Source organism: Anthonomus grandis, chromosome 6, assembly GCF_022605725.1.
Source record: "Anthonomus grandis grandis chromosome 6, icAntGran1.3, whole genome shotgun sequence".
NCBI lineage: Eukaryota > Metazoa > Arthropoda > Insecta > Coleoptera > Curculionidae > Anthonomus > Anthonomus grandis.
The window spans coordinates 23425396-23449657 of NC_065551.1; the positions used below are offsets into that span (position 1 = coordinate 23425396).

A 24262-nucleotide genomic window follows, 5' to 3' on the forward strand; every position below is an offset into this window, starting at 1 on the left:
AAGTTTCAATAAGACCTCAAGATTTGATTTGCGTGTCGTGTTTGTCAGTCATAATGTCAGATGATTATGATGTGACATTTCAAAAGTTGAGAGATGGAAGTTAGTAAACATGGAATATTATATAGTAGAGCATCGCGTCCTGATTGTCAAAAATTATTATTAAAATGGTTAATTTTTAAAAAGTTTAATTGCCACTATTCGTAAAATGCATCCAATTTTTGTTCGAAATAATGTTCGAAATTCATCTATTGTGAAAAGAAAAAGAAAAAAATTTGAGAGTACTGGTCTGGTAAGTGATATGAAACACATTATACAAGCTAGATCGTACAGGCCATTCAGAACAAAACATCACGGAAGTTCGTGGGAGTGTACAGTAACGGTGAATGGCAAACGTTATCAAGCTATGATAAGACAGTGTCTTGAACCTTATTTGGAAGCTATTGATCTTGACATGTGGTTTCAGCAGAACGATACCACATGTACGGCTTGTGCAATATTGATGATGAGTTTACTTCTGGTCGTGTCATTTTCCGATTTGGTTGGCATTTACAAGAAATTTTGTTTCATACAAAATTCCAAAATGCATATTCTCTAATTCAATAAATATTTCGATATTTTACATCAGAAAACCATGTTTTATTGACCACTAAAATTTTGCGCTCTTATTGAAACAGTTTATAGGAAATTTTTGTCAAATATTGAAATTTTACCAGTTATTGATGACAATGATCGAACGGGGTTCAGATGGTTAATCCTTTCTTCTAAGTTTTAAACCAATGAATCTCCTTCTTTTGTATATTTAAATTAGGAGCTAAGAAGATCAACCATTTGTCTCGGTTCTCAAATACTAACTTTTTTTTCTGCTGGATTTCTTTTCTCTTAAATTTTAGGCTTGATGGCAGATTTAGTTCAAAATGGCAGATGCAAATATATTTAAAAAAAAACTAGGAACCACGTTATTCATGAATTTTTTGTTACTCGTCGGGTCCAAGGAAACGTTCTTCTACAAAAAAAAAACACGTCATAAGTAAGACACGCATTCACAAACTCATAAACAATTAGCTAAATATACATAAGTCTTGCTTCATACATATATCGATTGTATCAAGATAATAATTTGAATAACTAGTATTATACGATGTTCAGTGGGGTGGAAAATGGTATGCAGTTTTGGGCTTTCCAATTACCCTGAACGTAGACAATTAAAGCAACAACACATTAATCATATATCAGGACGCCAATGTTGTTCCAATAAATAATCTTAATGTGTTAGTATGCGGACCTCGAATTCATATATCAAGAGACAACGTTGTAGCCGCTTGCCGTAATAATAGTATGGCAGGTTTCTGCTATTTTTTGAGAATATTAATCATTATGAGCAATTAGAACTGATCTTACACTAGGCATCCTACATGAGTGAAGCTGTTTCAAATTTTGAAAGTCTTAATGATGTTAGAAGAGTAAATCTTTCATCATAAGATAAAGTGCTATCTGAATGGAAGCATCAAGTAGAGAAGAATACGAGAAACCCTATTATCAGTATTTTAAAAAATACAATAATTGCATACAATAATTATAAAAATATGAAGTGCATTGCTATTTTATATAAATTAAAACCAGTCAGTGCAAAAAAAAGCGATGAACTACTTCCAATACAGATATATAGTAGAAATCGAGGAAAAAAAGACCTTTCTATTTTAACCAGTCATCACTAATTTGACAGAGTCAGCTACTGATCCTCAGCAACGTTATCGTATAAATGAATTTTAAGTTTTTTTTCTTGAACTATTTCCTCCAGACTATGCAATTATCAAATCTAATAAAAATACCACGCGCCACCTACGCTATGATTGTTCTGGCTGGGATTTTCCTGATCTCTGTAAGATTACAAATAAAAACAATATATCGACAATAATGAGTATATTTCTTACGTAAGAGTAAGTGATCTAAATGACACCATAAATATTCAGTGTCGGTACAGAGGGAATCGGGATGCCCACTTAGATCATTAGGCAAATGATGCTGCAAAGTCATTTCGTTTGACTTATTAGTATCGGTTTAAAATAGATTTTGCATAAAAAATTATGTAAAAACCAGGTTGAATAAATGGATTTTTTTATTATTTTTAGACATCACTATATTTATTTTAATTGTGTTCACTTGAGTATAATATTAGATAGGGTTTTTAATCCTATACAAAACTCTAAATGAATATTAATTTTAGTAGAAGTGGTGTTGTGTGGAAATTAAGTAATTGGTCAATTTGAAGAAAAGTATTTGTTGTTAATCAATATTTCGAATTATATTTAATTCATCTTGAGAGCTCAAAGTCATTAAATTAAAGTAACACATATTGGTATGACAAATGAGGACCAGTTATGTATAAGAGGCAATACAATTAAAATATAATAAAATATATGATTTAAACAAACCCGTGGATTATAGAATTCAGTATTACCTATAAAAAGAACAAAAGTAATAAATATTTCTAAATTCTCTAATCTAATGTTTGGTCAAATCATATATTCACATTATATTTTAATTGTATTGCCGCTTGTATGTAACCGGCCTTAATTTGTAATATGGACGTTTATCCCTGGATTATGTGTTATCTTAATTTAATGCAAGAGAACTACGACTTCGTGCCCTGAAGATTATTTAAAAATAATTCGAAACGCTAAAATTTTCTTTATAAATTGACCAATTTACTCACAAACACCACTTCTAATTCACAATTCTTGGATAGCAATTCACAAGAATAAGTATGCGTGTTTAATATTAATTTAAGTAATTAAATATACATATTTTGACTATCTATCTATTATCACGTTTAATAAGTTCAAATTTTCCAAATTTCTGAGAAATTACAAATGGTTATTTAATACGCTTAGATTTATTTACATTTACTCGCTAACAACTTAATGGTACCATAATAATTTTTTTTTCAAAGTGCATAGGTTGTTTTCAGCATAATTGAATCGCTGTTATACTTACAGGTTTTTAAAGTTGTAAACATCTAAGTTAATATATTTTGTAGTAGTACGTTTAATCTGTATATTTCAAAAATTAAAACGTTTTTATTTACTTTGCTACTCATTATATTAATTTACAGATAATTACAGAACTTTTTTGGCTCTCAACAAGCAACGTCAACATTTTCATTTTCTTTCTATCCACTTCCACGTGTTCTATATTAATTGCTTGAGGAATGAGTGAGTGAATTAGAGAAAAACCAAACAAAACTCGACATACAATCAATCCATCAGTTAAATAAAATGAGTTCCAAAGCTGTAATTGCAAATAGCTACACTATCTACTACTTTACTATAGATGGTACCACTCTTTATATTTTCAATAATCTTAGGTAATCCTCCTGAGATCTGAGAACTTTGTCTCTTATCTTATTACTCTTATCTAAAATAAGATGAATAATATTATTAAGATTACCCACTTGAAACTCCAATAAATCTTTTAAGTAAACACCTTATACTTTTATTTCGTTTGAAGCAAGTAGATTGGAGGTAAGGACACTAATCTGTATGCTAAACGTGTATACGCCAAAATGAACGAAAACTAGTTCCATAAAGTTGCCACATCGGCGCTGTTGGTGAGGGGTGTATCTCGCTCAGATTGGCTGGATCCACTTTTAGATAGTTGATAATATATTTGTTTTCATCATCATTCATTCAACATCATCATTTCCCCACAGCTTTAAGTAGTTCTCTCATATATGACAAAATTAATGAAAATCAAAATAATTTTTATTAATTTTTTTTGCACCAGGCATTCGTACACCCAATCAACACTATAACAAACTCGTTTCTTATGTTCCGCGTGTAGAGCTTTGAAGAAGTGCGGTAAAAGCATCGTTTAAAACACCTTATTGTATTTTTTTTACTTTCTTTTATCAAATCGGTAATGGCTTCTTTTAATTTTTTATTCTGAAAAGTGAAGGTGATACAAATTGCATATGAAAATAACGATAATCCAGATTAATAGATACTACATTACAACCTGACGTTTCGTTTCAGATGTTCAGCTTGCCGATGTAATAGATTCAGTTTTTTTTCAAAAAAAAAGTGAAAATATTTAGACGAACTTATACCGTTTTCATTATTTCCAGTTCCTTTGCAAGTCGTAACCTTATTAAAACTCAGCAAGTATTGAAAACCGTCGTTTAAAAAAGTACAGATATCTTGATGGGAATATACTCATTATTGTCTATTCGCATCTACAAAAGTAAGTTCTATAAAAGTTATTTAATTATGTAAAAAAAAATTACAAAGTACTGGGTGGTTTTAAAAATAGTGAATAGTTATATTGATTTTAAACAAATAAATGCACTGAAAATAGTAAAGTTTCATCCGAGAAAACAGTGACCGTTTATTTGACAGTTAACTTATCGAGTTGGATGCAATATACTGATTTTGAGCTAGAAGTCCAAGTGCACCATTCCGGTAAAGGCATGTTGAGCAGCATTTCTTTTAATTTACTGATGTGCAACTAAAAATCTCCCAAAACCAAAGGCAAAATTTCTTCTAAAAGATCTGTTACAGGTTATACGATTTTATTAGAAGTATCAAAGAAATTAGCATGTAGTATTAGTGCGGGGTCCAAGATATCCCAATTAGCAATTTTTCGACTCGACAACGTTGCAAATTGCAACGCAACGTTGCATTGTTAGAGACAACCCCGTTTTACACCAATTTGAAAGAGGTTTTTTTGTTTGTCTCAACGTTACGCAGTGACTACTCGTTAACTTTCTAAACGCTTTTGTAACGTTTTTAGACTGATTTTTGGACGGATGGACGCTATAACGACAGAAAAATTAATTACTTTTTTTACAATAAACTAATAGATAACTCCAGTAAGCAGCTACTCCAATAATACAACCTTTCTAATCCATCTTTTGAACAGTCCTTATTAATATTCGTTTTGTATGTAGTTTAATATAGTGAATCATACGGGTGAAATACCCGTTTCGAAAATTTACAAGCACTTGATTTATAAACGGAACATAGTTTACTGTGAAAAGATGTTATTTTAGACCTAAAAACACGCGCGGATTTTTAAAAAAAAAAGTAATTATAACGGATTATAAAAAAAAAATAAGTAATTTTATTTATTGGTTACATAAGAAACCCGCTGTCGTTGTCCCTGGTTGGCCTAAAGCAAAAGGATGAACGGATGGACCTAACCTAAAATTTTAATATTTCAAATTCAATTATTGTTTGGACTTCCGCGTCATCCTTCACCCAGTCAACACGTGGTTGTTCGATTGATGATTTAATATAGTGAAAGTGTCGATTCGGGGAACAGGGTACATACCCGACGGTTTTTCCGAATCTCCAAATCCTGCTGGCAAATTGCCTCGTAGCAGAGCCATCACCAGAACAAGAACAACAAGAACAATTATTGTTTGCAGTTTGTTGCGCGTATGCAGTAAGTTTTTCTACACACTTTAATAAACAAAAACTTTAACTTTTACAAAAAAATGCATAAGCTCTTCGAAAAATATAAACTCAGAAGGCAATGTTAACGTTACGTTCTGAGTTCTCGTTGCTGCTGCTGCTATATAAATCCTAAAAAATAAAACTTTATAAAATTTACCATTGTTCAAACTGGTTAGTCTCTTATGAAAAGAAAGGCTATAAAGTAGGATATAAGCACCATGAAGAAACCCATTTACAAAAAGTAAACCCAGTATTTTAAACTTTAAATATGTAAAATTTAATACAAACCTTTTCACTGCTATCTTCCGCCACTTCCATTGATTCTACATAATCCATATCAACTTCAGGTAAGCTAGTTGTATGCATTTTTGCTTCCATAGTTTTTTTTTGCATCTGTAGTAAGTTGCGGAATATTTAAAGTCTTTATATCTTTTCATTTTTTAAAGCAAAAGGAAAATAATAAATCCCAATAATTTCAAGCAAAAAATAAATTATAAAAATAAAAATATAAATTAAGTAGGTTATGTTGAATTGAATATTTTTTCTTCCTCTTATTCTCTCTACATTTGTTTTTCATCTTCTTCCTAAAACTCTTAACATGTCAAAAAGCTCCCTTTACAGCGAAAAATGCTGAACACAGACGATCAGGCCATGTAATACTCATTCGCTAACGATGAGGTAACGTTGTTCTAACGTTGGGTTTTTGATTCGAAAAATTGTACACACGTCTACATGTCGTTATTCTAAGTCTAAATTACTACTGCTACCATCTATAGTAAACAAATACGTTGTAAAAACAGCAAAATTTTACAATAGTTGCGATACAGGTGCAGTACGTCGAAGTTTGGTCTAAAATAAACGTCGTTGCAAAACCAACTAAATTTTGCACTGAAAACAACAAATCTCAACTTTGGTGACTGCAGATTGTTACTTGGGATGTTATGGTGGGATACGCAGAAAATGGAAAGAAAATGGAAGTGGGCGACTGGTTAATGCGAAACTTGCAAAGAGTGCAAAAGTTGAAAAATCCAAAACGTCAATATCAGGCTGCATTATTTGACCTGAGACTAAAATAGTAATTAAAAAAGGATAAACAACATATAGTCTTAAGCTAAGAAAAAGAAAAAAAAGAACAAGAAGAATCATAAAGAAAAAAAAGGAAGGAGAGGAAAAAGGAGAACAATAAAAAGGAAAAAAGAGGAAGAATTAGGATGCAGTGCTCTTTTAATTTTTATTTAGACGGAATATGCTGCCATATTTATGGATTATTATAGGAATGGTTATATTATAGATGGTGTGGTTTGGTAGCGAAATAATAAGAAAGTAACCAAAAATATTAAACTATTGTATACAATTTATTTACACTTTTCACAAAATTCGTACATAGTCGCAAAAGCAAAATTAATAATTTACAAAGAAGCCTAAAAAATAATACAAATGTGGTAATATACAGATAGATCACTACTGAAAAACAATTTTGACGATACATATTTAGCTTAAATATTAAACGTGGCAAGTTATACATTTATCACAATTACGACAATAATCTTAAAGTTTAGCTGGTTATATTTAATTAATAGTTCCATTCACGAATCTTTGTGTATGGCCTATAATAGAAATATGTGTATTTACTTTTAATAAAATCTCTTAAAAAGATCCTAGAAAAAGCAAATTTCCATTTAAAGCAACTCAAATCAACTGGGATATTTTCTCATGGCATCATCCTAACAATATCGATAACTAGAACTAACTTAAAATACAAATCATCTAAAGCAAGATCAGTATTGTAGATCAACTGCCCTAGTGTACATTAAAAAAGTCTTTAAAGGCTTTAAAATAAATACGACTCTCTACTCTAAAACCAATAATTGCACTTGAAAAAATGTTTTATTCACGACTTACTAACGATGACAGTATGGCATGTTTCAACCAGCAACGTTTGAAGTTTGAGCGATGTTACCGACCATAGATGAACCCGATCCTATTAAGGAACGAAATCCTTTGGTGGCACCCTGTGGAAGAAAAAAAATATTTTTTTATATTGCATATTGGTATATCGAAGATTTACATAAGCTCATGATAATATCAAATCTAGTCTTACTTCCGATTTGATCACAAAATGATTTCTTATAGCCGTCATATATGTTAATATTAAATTTGAGATTATACAGCGTTACAAAACAGCAAAATATAAATAAGCAAATGAGAATAAAAGTGAGGAAGTTATTAGAGAAGAAGAACTGCATATGAGCCGAAGTAAAAGCTCTATAGAAAAGAATTGAAGATGATCCAATTGAACCAAAATGCAGCTAGTTTCATGCCTAAACTTACTTATATATATTATTACTTTAAAAAAATTGATCTAGCCTGAGCCCCTGCTTGCAGCAGCAGATATATTGGGAATACTAGAACCTGCTGAAAGGGTGCTTAAGACCCCTGATGATCCATTAGAGAACATGGCTCTAAATTGATGAGTTGCATCCTGAAATGTTCATTTATTAAATCTAATAATTTTTAAAATTATTACAAGTTATAAAACTAATTTTACCTGGAAAGCAGAACCGATAAAGCTGGATATCGCTCTAGTTACGTTTACAGCAGCTGTCAATAGGTTGCTTCTAATCATGGAATCTCCCTGATCATCGATTCCATGTATGGGATTTAAGCTAACTGGTGACATTCCACGAGGACGCGATGTTGTTGAAACAATTTCCACATCATCGTCAATACTATTACTAACAGAGTTTGGTGCTATGGTGGAAGATTTTGCTTTTCTGTTAACTGTTTGTAGAAAAGGGTCTTTTTCGGTAGAAGTTTTCGGTTTTTGAGGTCTAAGATTCACAAATAACCATACATAGAGTAAACATTGAATACATTTAGTCTTATATTTTACCTAGACGTCCCTCTATTCGTAGCTCCATGCTGACCAGTATGTGTGATCTCCACTGCATCATTAACTTCAATCAGATTTTGTAGACTTTTTATTTTAGAAAAGTCCAATTGACCAGCGGAATTCGGATTTTTTTGGACATTTTCAAGCTGCTTTATAAGACTCTGCAAAAAAAAAAGATCATACGTTTGCATTTAATAATTTTTATCAGTCACAGTAGTTCCCCATCATACTACCGACCTCTTAAGAACAACATAACCTTAGCAAATTCTAGAGGCGACTTTTTTGAAATATGCCTTCTAAAACCTTCAAAGAAACATCTTACCTTAATTTCATCCTGACTCAAAGAAGGCTTTGTAACTGGAGCAGCAGTGATCATAGGAGTTATCCTTGTAGGCTGATTACTTAACAGCTCCTCATCTCCAGAGTTTTGTTTAGCTGGTGCGGGCTTAGCTTTTGGTTTCCTAGGTGCAGGCTTTTTAGTAGTTGGCGGATCGAGCATATCTAGCAACCAGTTCAAACCTTGCATTAGTCGTCCACCCAAAGCTGGTCTAGCTGTGGTGGTTACAGCTTTGGGTTTAGGTTTCGGTTTTGGTTTCTTTGTTGATGTTGCTTGCTCAAATAAACCCTGAAAGATTAATGAATGGAATAACAAATAAGCCTTAGTGCAAATAATATGTCAATTTTTTAGCATATTTACAAAAGCACCCAAACCTCTTAAGCTAGGCTTAATGTCGTGATGTATAATTGTGTTTCATGATTATGCAGTGATATAGTAAGAAAAATATACTATAAATATGACTACTTACAGCCTCCTTTACTTTATCACCTAAAGCTTTAGGTGTAGTAGGTCCAATACCCTGGGCTTTTAAAATGGAGGCTAACAGTGCTTCATCCGTTTTACCATAAGTTGAACTAAGAGGCGATTGTGTCGATAAACCTTCTAAATTATATTGTTTTAAAATTTCCTCAAGAGATGGTGTGGTTTTTCGGTTGCTTTCCTCCGTTACACTGATAACAGGCAATTGGTCTTGAATAGAGTTTGGTCGTTTTGTTGTTGATTTCTGGGTAGTGGTAGATTCTGATTGAGATTTTTTATCGCGTTGCATTGCCATAGAGATAACCTGGAAACATAAAAAACTAGTTCAAGGGATTCAAGGTAATGAGGAAGAAGAACATGAGAATATGTTAGACCACGATATTTTAGGCCTCAGGATTTTAGTGTATAAAAAAATATTTAGTACCTATAGAAAATTGACCGTGATATGAGTGTTGGAAAATAATATGAAAAGTATCATATCACATACCCGATTAGCAAGCGCATTACTGCTGCCTCCGACAGGATTGGCCAATGAAGCCAAATTGGGATTTCTGCCTTTTTGTCCTCCAAACTGTAAAAATTGTATTTATATATGGAGATTTTCTTATTAATCATCTCACCATAGATGTTAACATCGTCAACTGCTTAATCAGTTCCGCTTGTTCCTTCTCAATTCTCTCGATCTCCTCCAGATTTTTCCGCTGCTCATCATTCAGATTCTTCAGCTTCCCACTTTTCTTCAACTCATCAAATATTTTATCAGTCTCATCTTTAGTGCTCATTACCGTTGTGCTCTTAGGTTTGGTAGTTGTAGGCTTAGGAGTAGTGGTAGTTGTGGTAGTCTGAGAAGTGGTTGTACTTTGGGTAGTGGTAGTCGTTGTGGATATTTTTTGAGACGAGGAAGATTCAGGAAGGACTGTTGATGGTCGAGCCTAAAATATGGCGTATTAAATTCTAATAGTTTTTGAAAGTATGAACCCCACAACAGCCCTGTCCACTGATAAGAAATATTACAACCAGAAGAGTATATATCAAGAGAAAGGACTCATATTAAGCTTAAGTTAAATTGAAATATAGTGTATCTTCAAGAACCGTCACCAAATCATATTTTATATAAATCATATTTTTTACTACTTGTTGTTGTGGAGTTCTTCAGGTTTCCAACGAGATACCTACTGTGCTTCCGGCCGCCGATAGAACCTCAAAATTATCAGTAATACTGTTGGTAAACTCCGCATTAGGTAACGGTTTTCGAGTACTAGAAATTCTAAATTGTGGAGTAGTACTAGCCATTAAGCTAGGAAACAGGGTGGTTAATATCGTGGGCACTATAGTGGAGGGGCTAAACACAGGGAACATGGTTGTACTGAGGACCGTTTTAGCAGTTGTTGCAGCACTACTAGGTGTAGTTTTCGGTACCGGAGGCTTGGTAGTTGTGGGCACTGTAGTTGTTGTCGGTTGAGTCGTAGTCGACGTGGTAGATATAGTCTCTGTTGTTGTGGGCATTAAAGTGGATACGAGTGTTGAGGAGACAAGCTGAAAAATTATTTAAGTTAGAGGATGCGTAGTTACAATAGGACTTTTTTTTGGTGTCTTACCGTATCTAGAGTATTGGGAAATAGTGTGGTGGTACTTTCTGTGGTCTGTGTAAAAGAAGAAGTTGGTGAATCTGTTTCAATAGATGGTGCTGTAGTAGATATAGTGCTCGATTCTGTGGAAATTGTTGTAGTCATAGCAGTGGTGCTAGTACTTGTAATTGAATCCTAAAATTTACATTTGAAGCTTACAGAAGTTGTAGTGATGTGATGAAAGGTGAATTAATGCATGCATTAAAAAAAGAGGATAATTAAGACTTTTTAAATAGACAAATATAGGAGTTTAAATGTTAGGCGTGCATTAAAGATGATTTTAGGATACAATAAAAAGTAATTAAAATATATGTAGATCTTAATATAGAATCCTTTTTCACCTCTTAATTTAATTACTTTTTTGTTCTCCTAATATGGTTAGATGAAAAATTAGGGTCATTCCAGGTTAAGTCATTATGTCAGTACTACAACAAGTAAGTATTAAGTAAATTAATTCATTGATACGAATTTCGCATCTACGAATAAAAAATTAGTTTTTTTTAGTGGTAACCCTTAAAGTCAATCCATACTGGACTTGCCTTAATACTCATATATTCCTGCTTGGTGATCGGTTTCCAACGATACACCACGTTTCCATTGTTTCGGTTTATCAAGTCTTGTATGTTTAGTACTTCATTGTACTGTCGAAAAAATGATGATTGTAATGATTAAGCCGAAAAAGCTGCTGTCTTGTGAGAGAAATCATAAGTGGATTATAAAACTTTGATTTTATAACAATATTTTTGTTAAACGTGACTGAAATAACTGACTCATTAATTTTTAAAATTTTTGTTACTAAAGCTCTTAGTTCTAAAGCCTCTACACATCTATATGCTAGAGTACTTCAGACTAGGCTGCTATTACAGAGTAAATTTTAAAAAATATAAAATTCTTACAATCCACTTACAACCATCCAACTTTCCATTCTCTTACCTTATTAACCTCTAAAGTTTTATAATTTGTAGTAGTAGAAGAAGGCTCAGAACTAATAATTTTATTAAGCGCGTCAACGGTTCTGCCATTTAATATTTCTCCCAAAGTGGAGGGAATAGTTTCCGAACTGCTCGCAGCAGTACTCGTTTCACTAGTGGTAGTACTAGGCATAGTGGTGGTTTGGGATTTACTAATTCTAGTTGCCCCAGGTACTGCCATGATCTCCACCTTCGGAGCTGCAGTGGTACTAGGGGGTAAAGTGGTTGGTAAATCAGTGGTGCTAGACTCTAAGGTCGTGCTAGACAAGTCACTTCCTGAAGAAGTAGTGCTAGGCATGTTAGTGGTGGAAGGGGTTGTACTACTAATGGTAGTTGTACTAACTGGAGGTTTAGTTGTCATGGGGGACGTACTAGTTTTTTCGTTTTCAAGCAAACGCGCCATTCGATTAGATTCGATCTAAAATAAAAATAAATTTTTGGTTTAAATTTAACAATTAAAATAACTAAAACCCATAAATGAAAAAAAGCTTGAATGAGAAATTGTTAGATTGTGCATATGTCTATTAAAAAGTGTGACGGAAGTAAAGAAAAATAAGGAAAGAATTACATTCTAACTACAAACAATCATAAGAGCTACAAAAATGGCAGTTTCTCTTGCCACTGGTACTACTGATATTTCATTATTTTTCTATGGATACACTCGGAAGAATTAATATTATGATAAGCTACATACAAAGCGAACATATCATGCAAACAGAACAACTACCTCAAAAATTATTTACAATAAGTTGGTAAACACAAATTGGTGTGAAAGCGTGCTCAAGCGAAAAATTTCTGAAATTATCCGAGTGTTCCTTGTGATGATGGATTGAAGCTGATGAACTGAAATTCTGGATAGTTCTTCCCTTAAATAGGTGAATTAGAGATAACTATTCTATCAACTGATTAACAGGTTTAATTATAGTGGATACAAGGTAATAGCAGAACTGCTTATTGGGCATCTGACAATTGGCAATAATATTGGAATAGTGACACCTACAGTGAGGATTTTAACATGGATAACCAAGAGTCATTTAGGCGAAAAAGTAAAATACTTATTGAATTATAACTTACATGAAACTGTATGTCATTAATCATGTTTACTTTATGCTGTTTCGCTAAAACTTAAGCATACTAACATAAGGCACAATGAAATTCTAGGCAGTACGGATAGTTAAGCTACTCAAAAAAATAGAACTCAAAGGACATAGACCTCCAAGGCTTGGAAAGAACGGACAAACTATCTTTTGTAAAAGAAGCACTTTTTATTAAGCCCAATTTTATTGAGCTTAATTTAAAACAAGCCTAAAATAAAATGAAAGAATATCAAGAGTGAACCAACAGTTGTTTACAGGAAGAATTGTGAATCTACAAAACTACTTGTTTAATGGTAGCAATTATTCATGGAGCCGTTCTATATTAAATTGCTACGATAAGTTTTCTTACTGTGAGAGCCCAGAATGATTTTTGTGTCGTTTTAAAGGTCAGCAAAGTATACTATCAAATCTGAAGAAAATGAAAATTTTAAGGTGGAATTGAGCGAAAAAAATTGAGATGATACAACTACGGACTGAAGCGATTTCTTTGAACATTGAAAGGCTAGAATTAGTAAACAACAACTTTGTTTGGGTTCAACATGTGCACAGAGGCAAGGGAGTGTTTTGTTTACAAACATTTTCATCGATTCTTTGGCGTCAAGCTTAAACGCATTTTCAAAAGAGGAAATTGTCAGCTGTATATTGATGTTAAATTTATTTAAATTTATTGATGTTGAATTAAGAAAGTAAAATAGAAATAGATATATGTTATTCTAAGCGCATAAATAACAACTTCAAAGTAAAAAAAAAATATATAAGATAATTCCTATTCCTAAGACTAAGACTAAAAAAGATAAAGGCAACACCGCAGGAAAAAGGTGATGTCTTCTTGCGAAATGTCATCTTGACAAACGTCTTTGTGTTTACATTCGGCATTTGTGAAGTTCTGTATTTTTTCTTGAGTTTTTGGTTGAAAAAGGAAAAAGTTTGAGTCATTTTAGTGTTTTTGTGAACTGCTACGATAGTAAAAACTTGTGCCATTTGTGCCGCATCATGGGAAAAGGGCGATTTAAGTCGATCTTTTCACGAGTAAATACCGATATTGTCATAACATCATATCAAGAGACAACTGTTGTAATAAACGTAGAAGAATAAAAAGTTATTAAGAAAGCTATAAAAAACATAAAATATGTAATTTCCATAAAAATACTTTTTATTAAATAAGTACCTTTCCTCTAAGGAAGTACATTAAAAAAAAGCATAAAAAGCTCGTAAACTGTAATATTGTTTATAATTTAAATGATAATCTATTAATAATAAATATTTATCATGTAACTATGTTTTGACGACGTCACTGGTAAAGATTACTTGTGTCTGTGGAATCAGCAATGCGATCGAGCGGCGTTGCGATATTGTTGCCTTTTTCTCTAATGTACGTTATATACATTAATTTAACTTTGAATGTTGACCTCTTTATACAGAGTCTTATCATATTTTATGAAAAAAAGCTTCATATTTTATTAAAGAGGAATATTATTATTTTGCGCCTGTCAAAATTGTGATAAAAAAGTGACGAATTTTTATATTATAAAATGTTTTTTTTGCCATTTTGACATAATTGCATCAGAGATGTTACAAGCAAACAAACTGCCCATAGGTCGACGGCAATACTTATTCTAGCCTTTCAATATTCTAAGAACAATTCGCTTTTAGGTAATTATATATATGGCCACAAATACTTTTACTTATTAAAGTTGTGACCAATATATCTCGTGACATATCCACTATAAGGAAACCTGTTTCAAAAGTGATTTTCATACAAAAAAGACAAGTTATATTGTTTTTTGAAAATCAGATCCACTCTCAGATCTATATCTTCTACTAACCAGAATTTTTTTTAAAAAACCATCGCGCTACCTATCAAACCACCCTTTCTTCAAACACCGTCCCACTTTCTACAACACAACTGTGGTGAATACCGTGGCTGAATTATTATCTTCCGGGGTAGACATTCCATTGGCATTGGTATCTGTTACTTGGTTACTGGTTATTTCCACCAACGGTGGGGGATTCGGTCGCGTATCAAAGCCTCTAACCTTAATTACTGGATCCATAGGCACCAAAGTACCATTTGGGAATTTCCTCACAAGCGTATTGTTCGGATATAGACCGACAATGATAAACGGGGTCTCCTTATTAGGTATTGTGGGAGGCCTTTTACGTAATATTGTGTTATTATTTAAAACCGCAAAGATAAAATAGTCTGGGGTGGTTGAAGTGGTGGTGGAAGGAGTGACTGAGTCTATGTTATTATCAATAGGCGCGCCTACGTCATTAGATAAAATCCTACCAGATCTGTTATTAATGGTAGTGCTAATAGTAGTGGTAGTGGGTATTAGCATCGTGGTAGTTTCATCTTGAACAAGGGTGGTACTCATTAGATCTGTGGTAGTGCTTATTACATCGGTGGTGGTGCTCATAGCATCGGTAGTAGTACTCATTATATCAGTGGTAGTAATATCTGAATTGGCAGTAGTTATTGAGGCAGTAGTACTTTCAGTGGTACCCTCGGTCGTTATGATACTATCAGTAGTTAGCATATTATTTTCAAATCCTACTCTACTGGCAATAGTAACAGTGTTAAACAGGTTATCATCGGGGGTAATAAAGTTAGACAAGTCGTTAGCAGAAAAAATAGATACGCTTCCAGGACTCACGTTGATATTCGGGTGGTTAGGTATGCTTGAAAAAGTGTAGATGGTGGAACCTATACGATCCACTATTGATGCCGTTGTGGACTGAGGTACTTCAGTAGAGTCGCTTGTTGGTGTTACGCTTGTAGGTGTTTCAGTGTATCTTAATGCTGGAGTTGTTGTGTCTGGTAAAGTGTCAACAGTAGTTGAATCAACCATTAAAGTGGTCGTTTCAAAACTATCCGTAGAAGAATCAGTGAAAGTTTCAGTATTTACAGAGGTTGAAGCAGAAGTTGAATCAAGAGTAATAGCTTCAATAGGTTCTTGTGCAGAAACAGTAGTTGCAACGAAACCAGAAGTTTTAGGGGTAACCACGACTAGATTTTCACTAGTTGGTGACTCAGTAGAAACCAACCCGTTTAAGATACTTAAAAGTCTACCAATGGTGTTTTTTTCAAGAACCTGATTCTCGGTATGGGGGATAGAGGTGCTTAAAGGCAATGGTGCAGGAAGCGCAGTAGAACTACCCCGATATTTGGCTGAATATTTAGTAACAGTGGACAGCGGAGTGGTGGAACTGCTTACAAACACATCTTCGGTACCTACTTCGTTCGTTTGTATGGCCGATAAAGAACTACGAATTTTCTCGATAATGGTCGTTGGTTTTTCGCTGGTTATTGTTTCGATTATGTTAGTCTGAACGTCAGTCTTGTCTTTTGTGGTCGGTTTTTTGTTGGCCAGTTTCAATATGGCCGAGTTCTCGGTTGATTCCGTGGTTGTCGATGGATTATTAACATTGTTTGGCGCTTCAGTGGTCGAGATCAGCGTGATCGAATTTATTATCCTCTCGATTATCGAGATGGGTTTCTCTGTGGTGCCGTCCTTGACCTTTGGGGAAAAATAATAATATTTTGGCTTTAGAATTAAAATGGTGAATTTCATGCTAAAAGTTGCAATTGTTTAAAAATAGTCTGGGTACTTCAAAAATGTAATGTAATTGTTGGCAGTAATAATTGTAAGTTAGAATTTTAGATTACCTTGGTAATATTCTTGAGCTTCTCTGGATGTATATGCTGTGTCCTATTTTTGGTTGTAATTACAGAGTTCAATAGGTCATTTTTCAGAAGATATGTCTCAAACTTCTGGAGTTTTTTAGAACCATAAAGGAAGTAAAACATATGAAGAAAAAAGAGGGTTTTCATAGATTTGAAAATGTTAAAATTAATGGCATTTTTGGTTGCGGTATGATAATATTCCCTATAATATCCTTTCTGCAAAGCACTTAGGATAATAAAACGAATTTTATGGTTGTACAAGGCCTTTGGCCATGAACAAGACGTTTTTAATATAAATTTTAAAATAGTACAAGTTCTATTAATATGTTGTACTATATTAAGGACTAAAAAGCGATTAGCCATTTTCAAATGATACATTCTTTTTAATACCTTTATCCAAAAATGCCATTATTTCTAAGATTCTCAAATTTCAAAACTGATTAGCTTTTGTTTCATGATCTACTTAATTTATGGTTTTGCCTCATTTTATGATTTTTGTTGATATTGTAAGCCCCTACTCTCAGTTACTTTAATCAGAAAAAAAGTTTGGATATATCATATATCCAGTAAAATAACCTAAATTTCTCCATCTATGTCACTGAACTCATAAAATATATAGAAATAGTTTTTCCTTTTCTTTTTTTTAAATATATTATATCACCATTAAAAGTAAAACTTTTTATTTTTGCCTTATATCATAAAAATAAAGAAAATAGCTAATTTTTGTTTGGGGCATTAAAAGTTTGAGGTAAAAACCGCAGTTACTGAAAACCGCAAGATTTTATCTTGATTACTAAAGAAGATACGTATATAGTGTTACAACCAAAACGGGACAAAGTATGCAGTGCTTTTCTTTACTAATTCTCCTTACCTCTTATTTTTTAAGATGTTAAAAAAAAAGTAGTTTTGATGTATGTTCCAGTTTTCCAATTATCTTAAATTCAATTATATTATTTTTTATTCGTGGAGTATAAAGAGAAGCACTGGTAAGCAACTGGTTTTTACTTAATTAATTTTTTTTAGTTAATTGGTCATCTTTTGAAAGAGAAAAAAGTAACTCAGTCTATTTTAAAACATGATGGTAAACAGTTGTTTAGTAGTAGTTACCAGAGGTGATAGCTTTAAATTTTTATCAGTAGTCAACAGTTCTCCATTAACCAAATCAGCTGATGTCAGTACGCCTCTAACGGGGACGTCGAAGCTGATAATTTGTAATCCGGATTCGTCGGTTTCAGCTTCGACACCATCCTCCTGAAATGATCAGTCAAAAAACATATCAGTATTGTTATCAGATTAACTCACGTAACTGATCCTTTTATTCGAACTTAACAATCTAAACCGGATATATTTTGTTTTTGTTGTGTATGGCATGTTTTTCTTTTGTAAATTAGTTTAATCGTGCCACCCAGAAAAATTAAATAAATTGTGCTCCCTGTCCATAAATAAAATTAATTGCTAAAAATATCTATTAGGAATTCGGGAAAAAAACAGGAAAAATCTGACCGCCAGGTTAATTAGTAAACCAAAGCTAATAGATAATATATCACGGTTCTCTAATTGTTAAATTCAATAAGGATTTGTAAGGAAAATCATAATCAGGATCAATTTGTTTAGGAAATATCATAATCAGTAAACATGCCTACACTTATATTTAAAAACAATTATATTGAAAAAACAGTAACAAATGTAAAACGGTTTAGTAAAATAACATAAGTGTAAACATGCCAAATTAGTTATAGTTAGAATTGATAAGAATTAAATTGATTAATAAGAAAATAACCCCTGTGCAAAGTTGGTGCAAACGTTAATTAAGTGCAGTGTATTTACATTTACTTAAATAAACACAAATTGTTTTTTTAAGTGCTTTATTAAAAAAAAATAAAATAAAATAGTACACCTTTATGTTGGTTAGTAGCGGTAACATATAACACGGCATAACATTAAGTGTAATATTTGTGTAAAACTAAGATTTGCAAAAATATTGTTTAATAAACAGAGTGTTTGATTAATCTATTTAAAATGTTGTCAAACACCCTGTCTGTGCATTTTATTTAATTTATATATATAATTCTTTATGCCATTAAATATTAATTTTAGTATCAGTGAAATATATATGTATATATAACAATTGTGCCTTGGTTAATATAAACCCAAAACCCAATATATATAATTTATTATGATGTGTTATACGAGTGTGAAAATTAAGGATATTTTATATTAGTTTGTATGTTTTTTATCCAATTTACTCTCTCAGTTTTAGAGAAAGATTAACAAAATAAAAACTTTTAGCCACTATTTAATTTTAATATCCATAAAGTGAGAAGTACTTTATTTTCACACTAGCTTATTTTTTATTTATGTCTTTTTTTTAGGATTCACACAAGTTTACTTTTTCATTAGGTTTTGGATTTTTACAAAATTTAATAATATGATACATGTTATTTATTTTAAATTAAAACAATTCTTTTATGTATAATACTGGTACTTAAGGTAACTCTAAGTTGAATATTATTGCAATTTTTTAATTTATTTTTATTTTTGATTAGAATTTTGGTAAATAAAAACATTTTAAAAAGAGTCAAAATTTTTGGCTATATATTAATTGTTACAGTGATTTCATACATTAATATACGTATAATAAACGTATTTTTGTCTAATTTGATGAAATAATAATTTTAAGATTAAATAATTAATTATGATCCAATAAGAGCTCAATTTACTATTATAGATGGTATTAGAGTCTGATGTAACTTATTTAATTTACTGAAAAAATAAAATATAAGTTTAACCCTCCGTTAGTAAGGTGGGGTATATCATACCCCAGCTTACCATTCTCGTAATTTTTTTTTCTTTAATTCTTTTATAGGTAAGTATGACATATTATATATAAATTATTATTATTATTATTATTATATAATAATAATTATGTATAATATTAATATGTTATAAACCTATAATAATAATTATTATTATTACTCTATTGATATTTTTTGTTTACCTTGAATTTCATTTGTAGATATTATGTCTGCTCGATGGTCATGTGAAAAAGAGCAATAAAAGTTTTTGAGGCTTTGGGAAGTTTCGGATAATTCATCAGAGGTACCCGAAATACTTGATAAGGAGCCCATTGAATCCGGCTCTGAGGGCGAGTTTGACGACCACGTTAGCCAGCGTTCTGAGGAGTCTGATTCTGAGCAAGAAATATTAGAAGATGACATTGTCGAGGAGTTTTCGCCTGAAGTAAAGTCAAGGTATTTATGGAGAGTTGACAAAAAAACTAAATGGGTAGCTAATCCAGGAAATAAGGCTGTGCGTACACGTCAGGAAAATATTATTATCCATCTTCCGGGACCAAAAGGTGTTGCTAAAGAGGCCAAAACCCCTTTTGATTGTTGGAATATTTTTATAGACGAACTTATTATTGACTCTGTACTTGAATGTACTAATCGGTTAATTCAAACGAAATTTGAAAACTATAATGACGAATCGATCCTACAACAAACAACAGCTTTAGAAATGAAAGCCCTTATTGGCCTACTATATATGTGTGGTCGTTTTAGGGCTAGTAGGTTAAATTTAATTGAGCTTTGGGCTAGCGATGGATCCGGTATAGACATGTTTAGAGCAACGATAAGTTCCTACTAAGCTGCCTGAGGTTCGACAATAAAGATTCTCGGAAGGAAAGACTTAAAATTAATAAACTAGCTCCAATTCGGGCAATATTTGATCGGTTTGTGGAAAACTCTCAAGCAGCTTATGTACCTTCGGAATATTTAACAATAGACGAAAAACTTGAGTCTTTCCGCGGTAGGTGCGGATTTCGGCAGTACATACCAAACAAGCCAGCTAAATATGGCCTCAAGGTATTTGCACTTGTAGACTCAAAAACATTTTATGTACTAAACTTAGAAGCATATGTAGGCCAGCAGCCCAAAGGTCCGTACGCCCTTAGCAACAAACCGGCTGACATAGTTCTGCGATTGGTAGAACTAATTAGGGGAACAAGGCGAAACATAACGTTTGATAATTGGTTTACAAGTTATGACTTGGTAATAAGGTTACTAAAAGAATATAAACTTACTTAAGTAGGGACGCTGAGAAAAAATAAAAGAGGAATTCCTGGCGAATTACTCACAACAAAGCGAGAAGAAAAAAGTTCCAAATTTGCATTTCAATCAGACGTAACATTGGTCTCTTATACTCCAAAAAAAAATAGAAATGTTCTTCTTTTATCAACTCTCCATCATAACAACACAATTGATCCCGATTCTAGGGACCAAAATAAACCAGAAATAATAATGTTTTACAACATGACAAAAGGAGGAGTAGATATGGTAGATCAATTGTCTGCCACTTATAGTGTATCAAGGAATAGCCGCAGGTGGCCACTAACTCTATTCTTTTCCTTACTAAACTCAGTTGCTATAAACGCTTTTGTAATTTTTAATTGCAATACGAATAAAAATCTAAAACGGCGCTTTTTTCTAAAAGATTTATCTTTGAGTTTAGTAAAACCGTTCCAAATGAGTAGACTGCAAAATCCGCGAATAAGTCTAGCAGTGTCTAGTAGTGCGACGTAAGATTTCCAAAATACAGGGGAAAATTGTCCCAACAACAGTTGGAGAAGACACAAAAAGGTAAAGATTTTCCAGAAGGTGTTATATATGTCCAAGAAAATAAAAATCGCAAATCTTTTTACACTTGTAGGGCCTGTAATAAATTTGTTTGCCTGAGTCATGCAGCTCAAACATGCGACAATTGTACCTCTATAGATAGAAAATAAAACATAAAGCAATGTATTAGTTTATATTTTTCTTTAGTTATTTGTAGTTTATACTTAATCAAAAATTAATTTTTAAGTAAATATTTTTAAAATAATATATTTTTAATACCTGGGTGCGTCTTGTTCGAATTTTTTGTAAAAATGTAGGTCCTTTGAAAATAAACATTTAATTTTTTTTTGGTTGGTTATTTGTCATGTGTTTTATTTTTATTTACTTTCAGACCAATACAAAAACATTATTTATTGATAATATTTCAAAAATGTTTAGTTAATATTCGAAACATGTTTGTTTTTTTATTGGGGTATGCTATACTCCAGCTTACCAATCTTGTGACAATTACCAACCTTACCAAGGGAGGGTTAAGAGTTATATTATTATACTATTATTAATACTATTATTATAAGAGTTATAATATATATTATATTACAGCTGGAAAAAATAGCAATTTACTTTTTTGATAAAATATTGGGTCATCCTGAACCTGTATAATCATAAATTATTTTATCCCTGACAGTAATATTTATGAACACTTCATGATGATCTTTTATTGTCGAACTTTTTTTAAAAAGATAATTTTAATTTAAAATAAAGAAAAAGAATCTTTTTGTTTACTTTAACTCATTACTTTTAATGTTTCAATCATAGTGGAATAAGCTACTCAAACATCTTCATAATTTAATTTTTTATGTAATTTTAAGTTGAAATGTTATAATTTAATTTAAAATATTTTTATTTTAATTTATTTTTAAATATATCACTTGAGTACATTCGTTGATATCTGTGTATATAGAGCGGAATTTTAATGATCATTACACTTTGTAATTATTAATAACATATACACGTTTGGCAAATGTCTTCCTTGGGTTCCAAAATACACATGCATTTAAATGCAGAAACAGAAACTCATCGGCAAAGCTCTAAGTTAAAGGGGTCACGATAACTTTTTATCGATTTCTTAATTCTACACCTGTGCTTGCCGATGATAAATAAAAATTCAATCTTTACTTTTAATTTGTATTTAACTGTAGTTATTAGAAATGTAGTAGAAGAAATCTCATTGATTTCGATACCCAAGATCTTTATTAGTACGACGTGTATATATTATTAAATTTAATTATTTACGAAGGTCAAGGCATTTTATTAAGCTACAAGTGTGCAATAATAAAGATAAGTTTAAAAAAATACATGAAAAATATTAATGACTGTTTGACATTGAGTGAGATTGAAAATTAGTCAAATCATGACTTATTAGCCAAATTTTATTAACAACATGTTATTTTGAAAACGTCCCTGTATATGTAATTTATTTTTGACTTTAGCTAGCCTAGAAATAGACCTTATATAATAGTGCTGGATATATACATTATTTTCCTTCATCCACTACATAGGTGAACACTATATTATTTAATATAATTTCAGTTAGTACATATTTTACATAACATACTTATTACAAATATTAATGTTTTACGCTAAACTACGCAATATAATATATTCTAATAAATAATAAGCATTTGTAGACCACATTTAATTTATTTACCATAATCCAAGTACATTCATTAAGTCGCTTAAACCTTAATCAATTAAAATGGTGCGAAACAAATAAATATGATAACTAAGGGTGCATAACCTAAATCTATCGTTAAAAATGTGTACTAGGTGATGGGTGAACGCCTAAATTCTCTAGTGTGTGTCTTCATTTCACTAAATACCAGGTGAAGTCAAACGGTCTGTGATCTGACCAAATCACTCTCTCCTTAACAAACACAAACTTCAGTTAGTAACTTATATAATAGGCGTACTATTTTATTTATTAAAAAAATATAAATTTTCTAAAACCAAAATCAAAACCTAATACACCTTATTTGCAACCGCATCCCGTATTTTACAAGTGATTAAATATAGAGAAATATATTTACTTACCGGTACTGTAGATGGCGTGACAGTCGGTACTGTTGGTACGTATGCGGGTGTAGGAATCGTAGGAATGTAGAATGGTGCGCTAGTGGTTGATTTTAATACGGAACTTCTCGTGGAGATGTCGCTACGGAACCGTGAACTATAGCGGCTTGTATTTGGTTTTTTTATTGGTGTAATTGGTTTTGCGTTCTAAAAAAATGATTTTTATAAAGAAAATTCAATAATAAATAATATACTTCATGTACAAGATTCCAACAAATTTTTTTTTACCTGAATAAGTGATACGTCCAACTGCTTAACCATTCTTTCTTCACCCTTGGACTGTGCATTCTTGTCAGCATTTCCTATTTCTTTGCTTTCTTTCTTAACAAACTTGGCAGAGAATTTGTTGGCTTTAATTATGTTTATTGGGGTGGTGGAGGGAGGTTCTGCGGTAGAGCGCAACACCTTCCTTCTTGAATGGTAGTCTGAACTGTTTCTTGAATAAGTCTTTCTAGGAGCTGTAGTGGTTTTCGCTGTAAATTTTGTTGGGGACTGTGTGGTTCTCGGTGAAGCTTTAGATAGTTTTTCTTTAGACTTTGATGAGTATTTTGGTTTTTCGGAGAATTTTGGTAGTTGACGAGCTCTGGTTGGTCTGGTTGTAAAAGGGGTTGTTGAAACTGCTTGTGGTTTAGGTATAAGTTCGTTTTCATTTTCGTTTGACTAAAAAAAAATAGACTAATTAGGTAATTAGATTTTGGCCAGTTAAAAAAAAGAATGCAATTACAAAATTATGTCTGTTGTATATAATTATTTAAACTACACAACAAAAAGACCATTTCCATTAAACGTTTGCATACAAAATTATTTAAAATAGCGACATGTGTTTTGACGGCTGTTTACGCCATTACACCACCATCACGAAAGCAATCTAATTTACCACGAGCCTTACTTAACTCTTTTTAACTGCAGGAAAACAAGTAAACTTTAAATAATAACTGGTTCAACCAGATTAAGCAGATATGAACAACAAAA

The 24262-nt window shown here is 32.0% G+C and overlaps 1 protein-coding gene across 9 annotated transcripts in view; it reads right to left on the bottom strand.

Annotated features, from left to right (window-relative positions):
* Positions 1 to 6787: 6787 nt before the first annotated feature.
* The window catches only part of LOC126737091 (mucin-17-like), a 53379-nt gene continuing 35904 nt past the window's right edge, over positions 6788 to 24262 (bottom strand). The window contains exons 5-20 of one of the 9 annotated variants that reach the window (XM_050441802.1): positions 23519 to 23950; positions 23252 to 23437; positions 17655 to 17798; positions 15517 to 16380; positions 11725 to 12180; positions 11331 to 11432; positions 10762 to 10926; positions 10340 to 10699; positions 9784 to 10095; positions 9651 to 9734; positions 9153 to 9467; positions 8669 to 8971; positions 8347 to 8507; positions 8002 to 8284; positions 7785 to 7935; positions 6788 to 7465 (exon numbers count right to left, since the gene is read on the bottom strand). In XM_050441802.1, the coding sequence (XP_050297759.1) occupies positions 7816 to 7935; positions 8002 to 8284; positions 8347 to 8507; positions 8669 to 8971; positions 9153 to 9467; positions 9651 to 9734; positions 9784 to 10095; positions 10340 to 10699; positions 10762 to 10926; positions 11331 to 11432; positions 11725 to 12180; positions 15517 to 16380; positions 17655 to 17798; positions 23252 to 23437; positions 23519 to 23950 (4287 nt within the window). In that variant the 3' untranslated portion in view covers positions 6788 to 7465; positions 7785 to 7815. Of the gene's footprint in view, positions 7466 to 7784; positions 7936 to 8001; positions 8285 to 8346; positions 8508 to 8668; positions 8972 to 9152; positions 9468 to 9650; positions 9735 to 9783; positions 10096 to 10339; positions 10700 to 10761; positions 10927 to 11330; positions 11433 to 11724; positions 12181 to 14778; positions 16381 to 17654; positions 17799 to 23251; positions 23438 to 23518; positions 23951 to 24262 lie in introns of all 9 variants that reach the window. The other 8 variants (XM_050441800.1, XM_050441797.1, XM_050441796.1 and 5 more) reach the window with 8 other exon arrangements.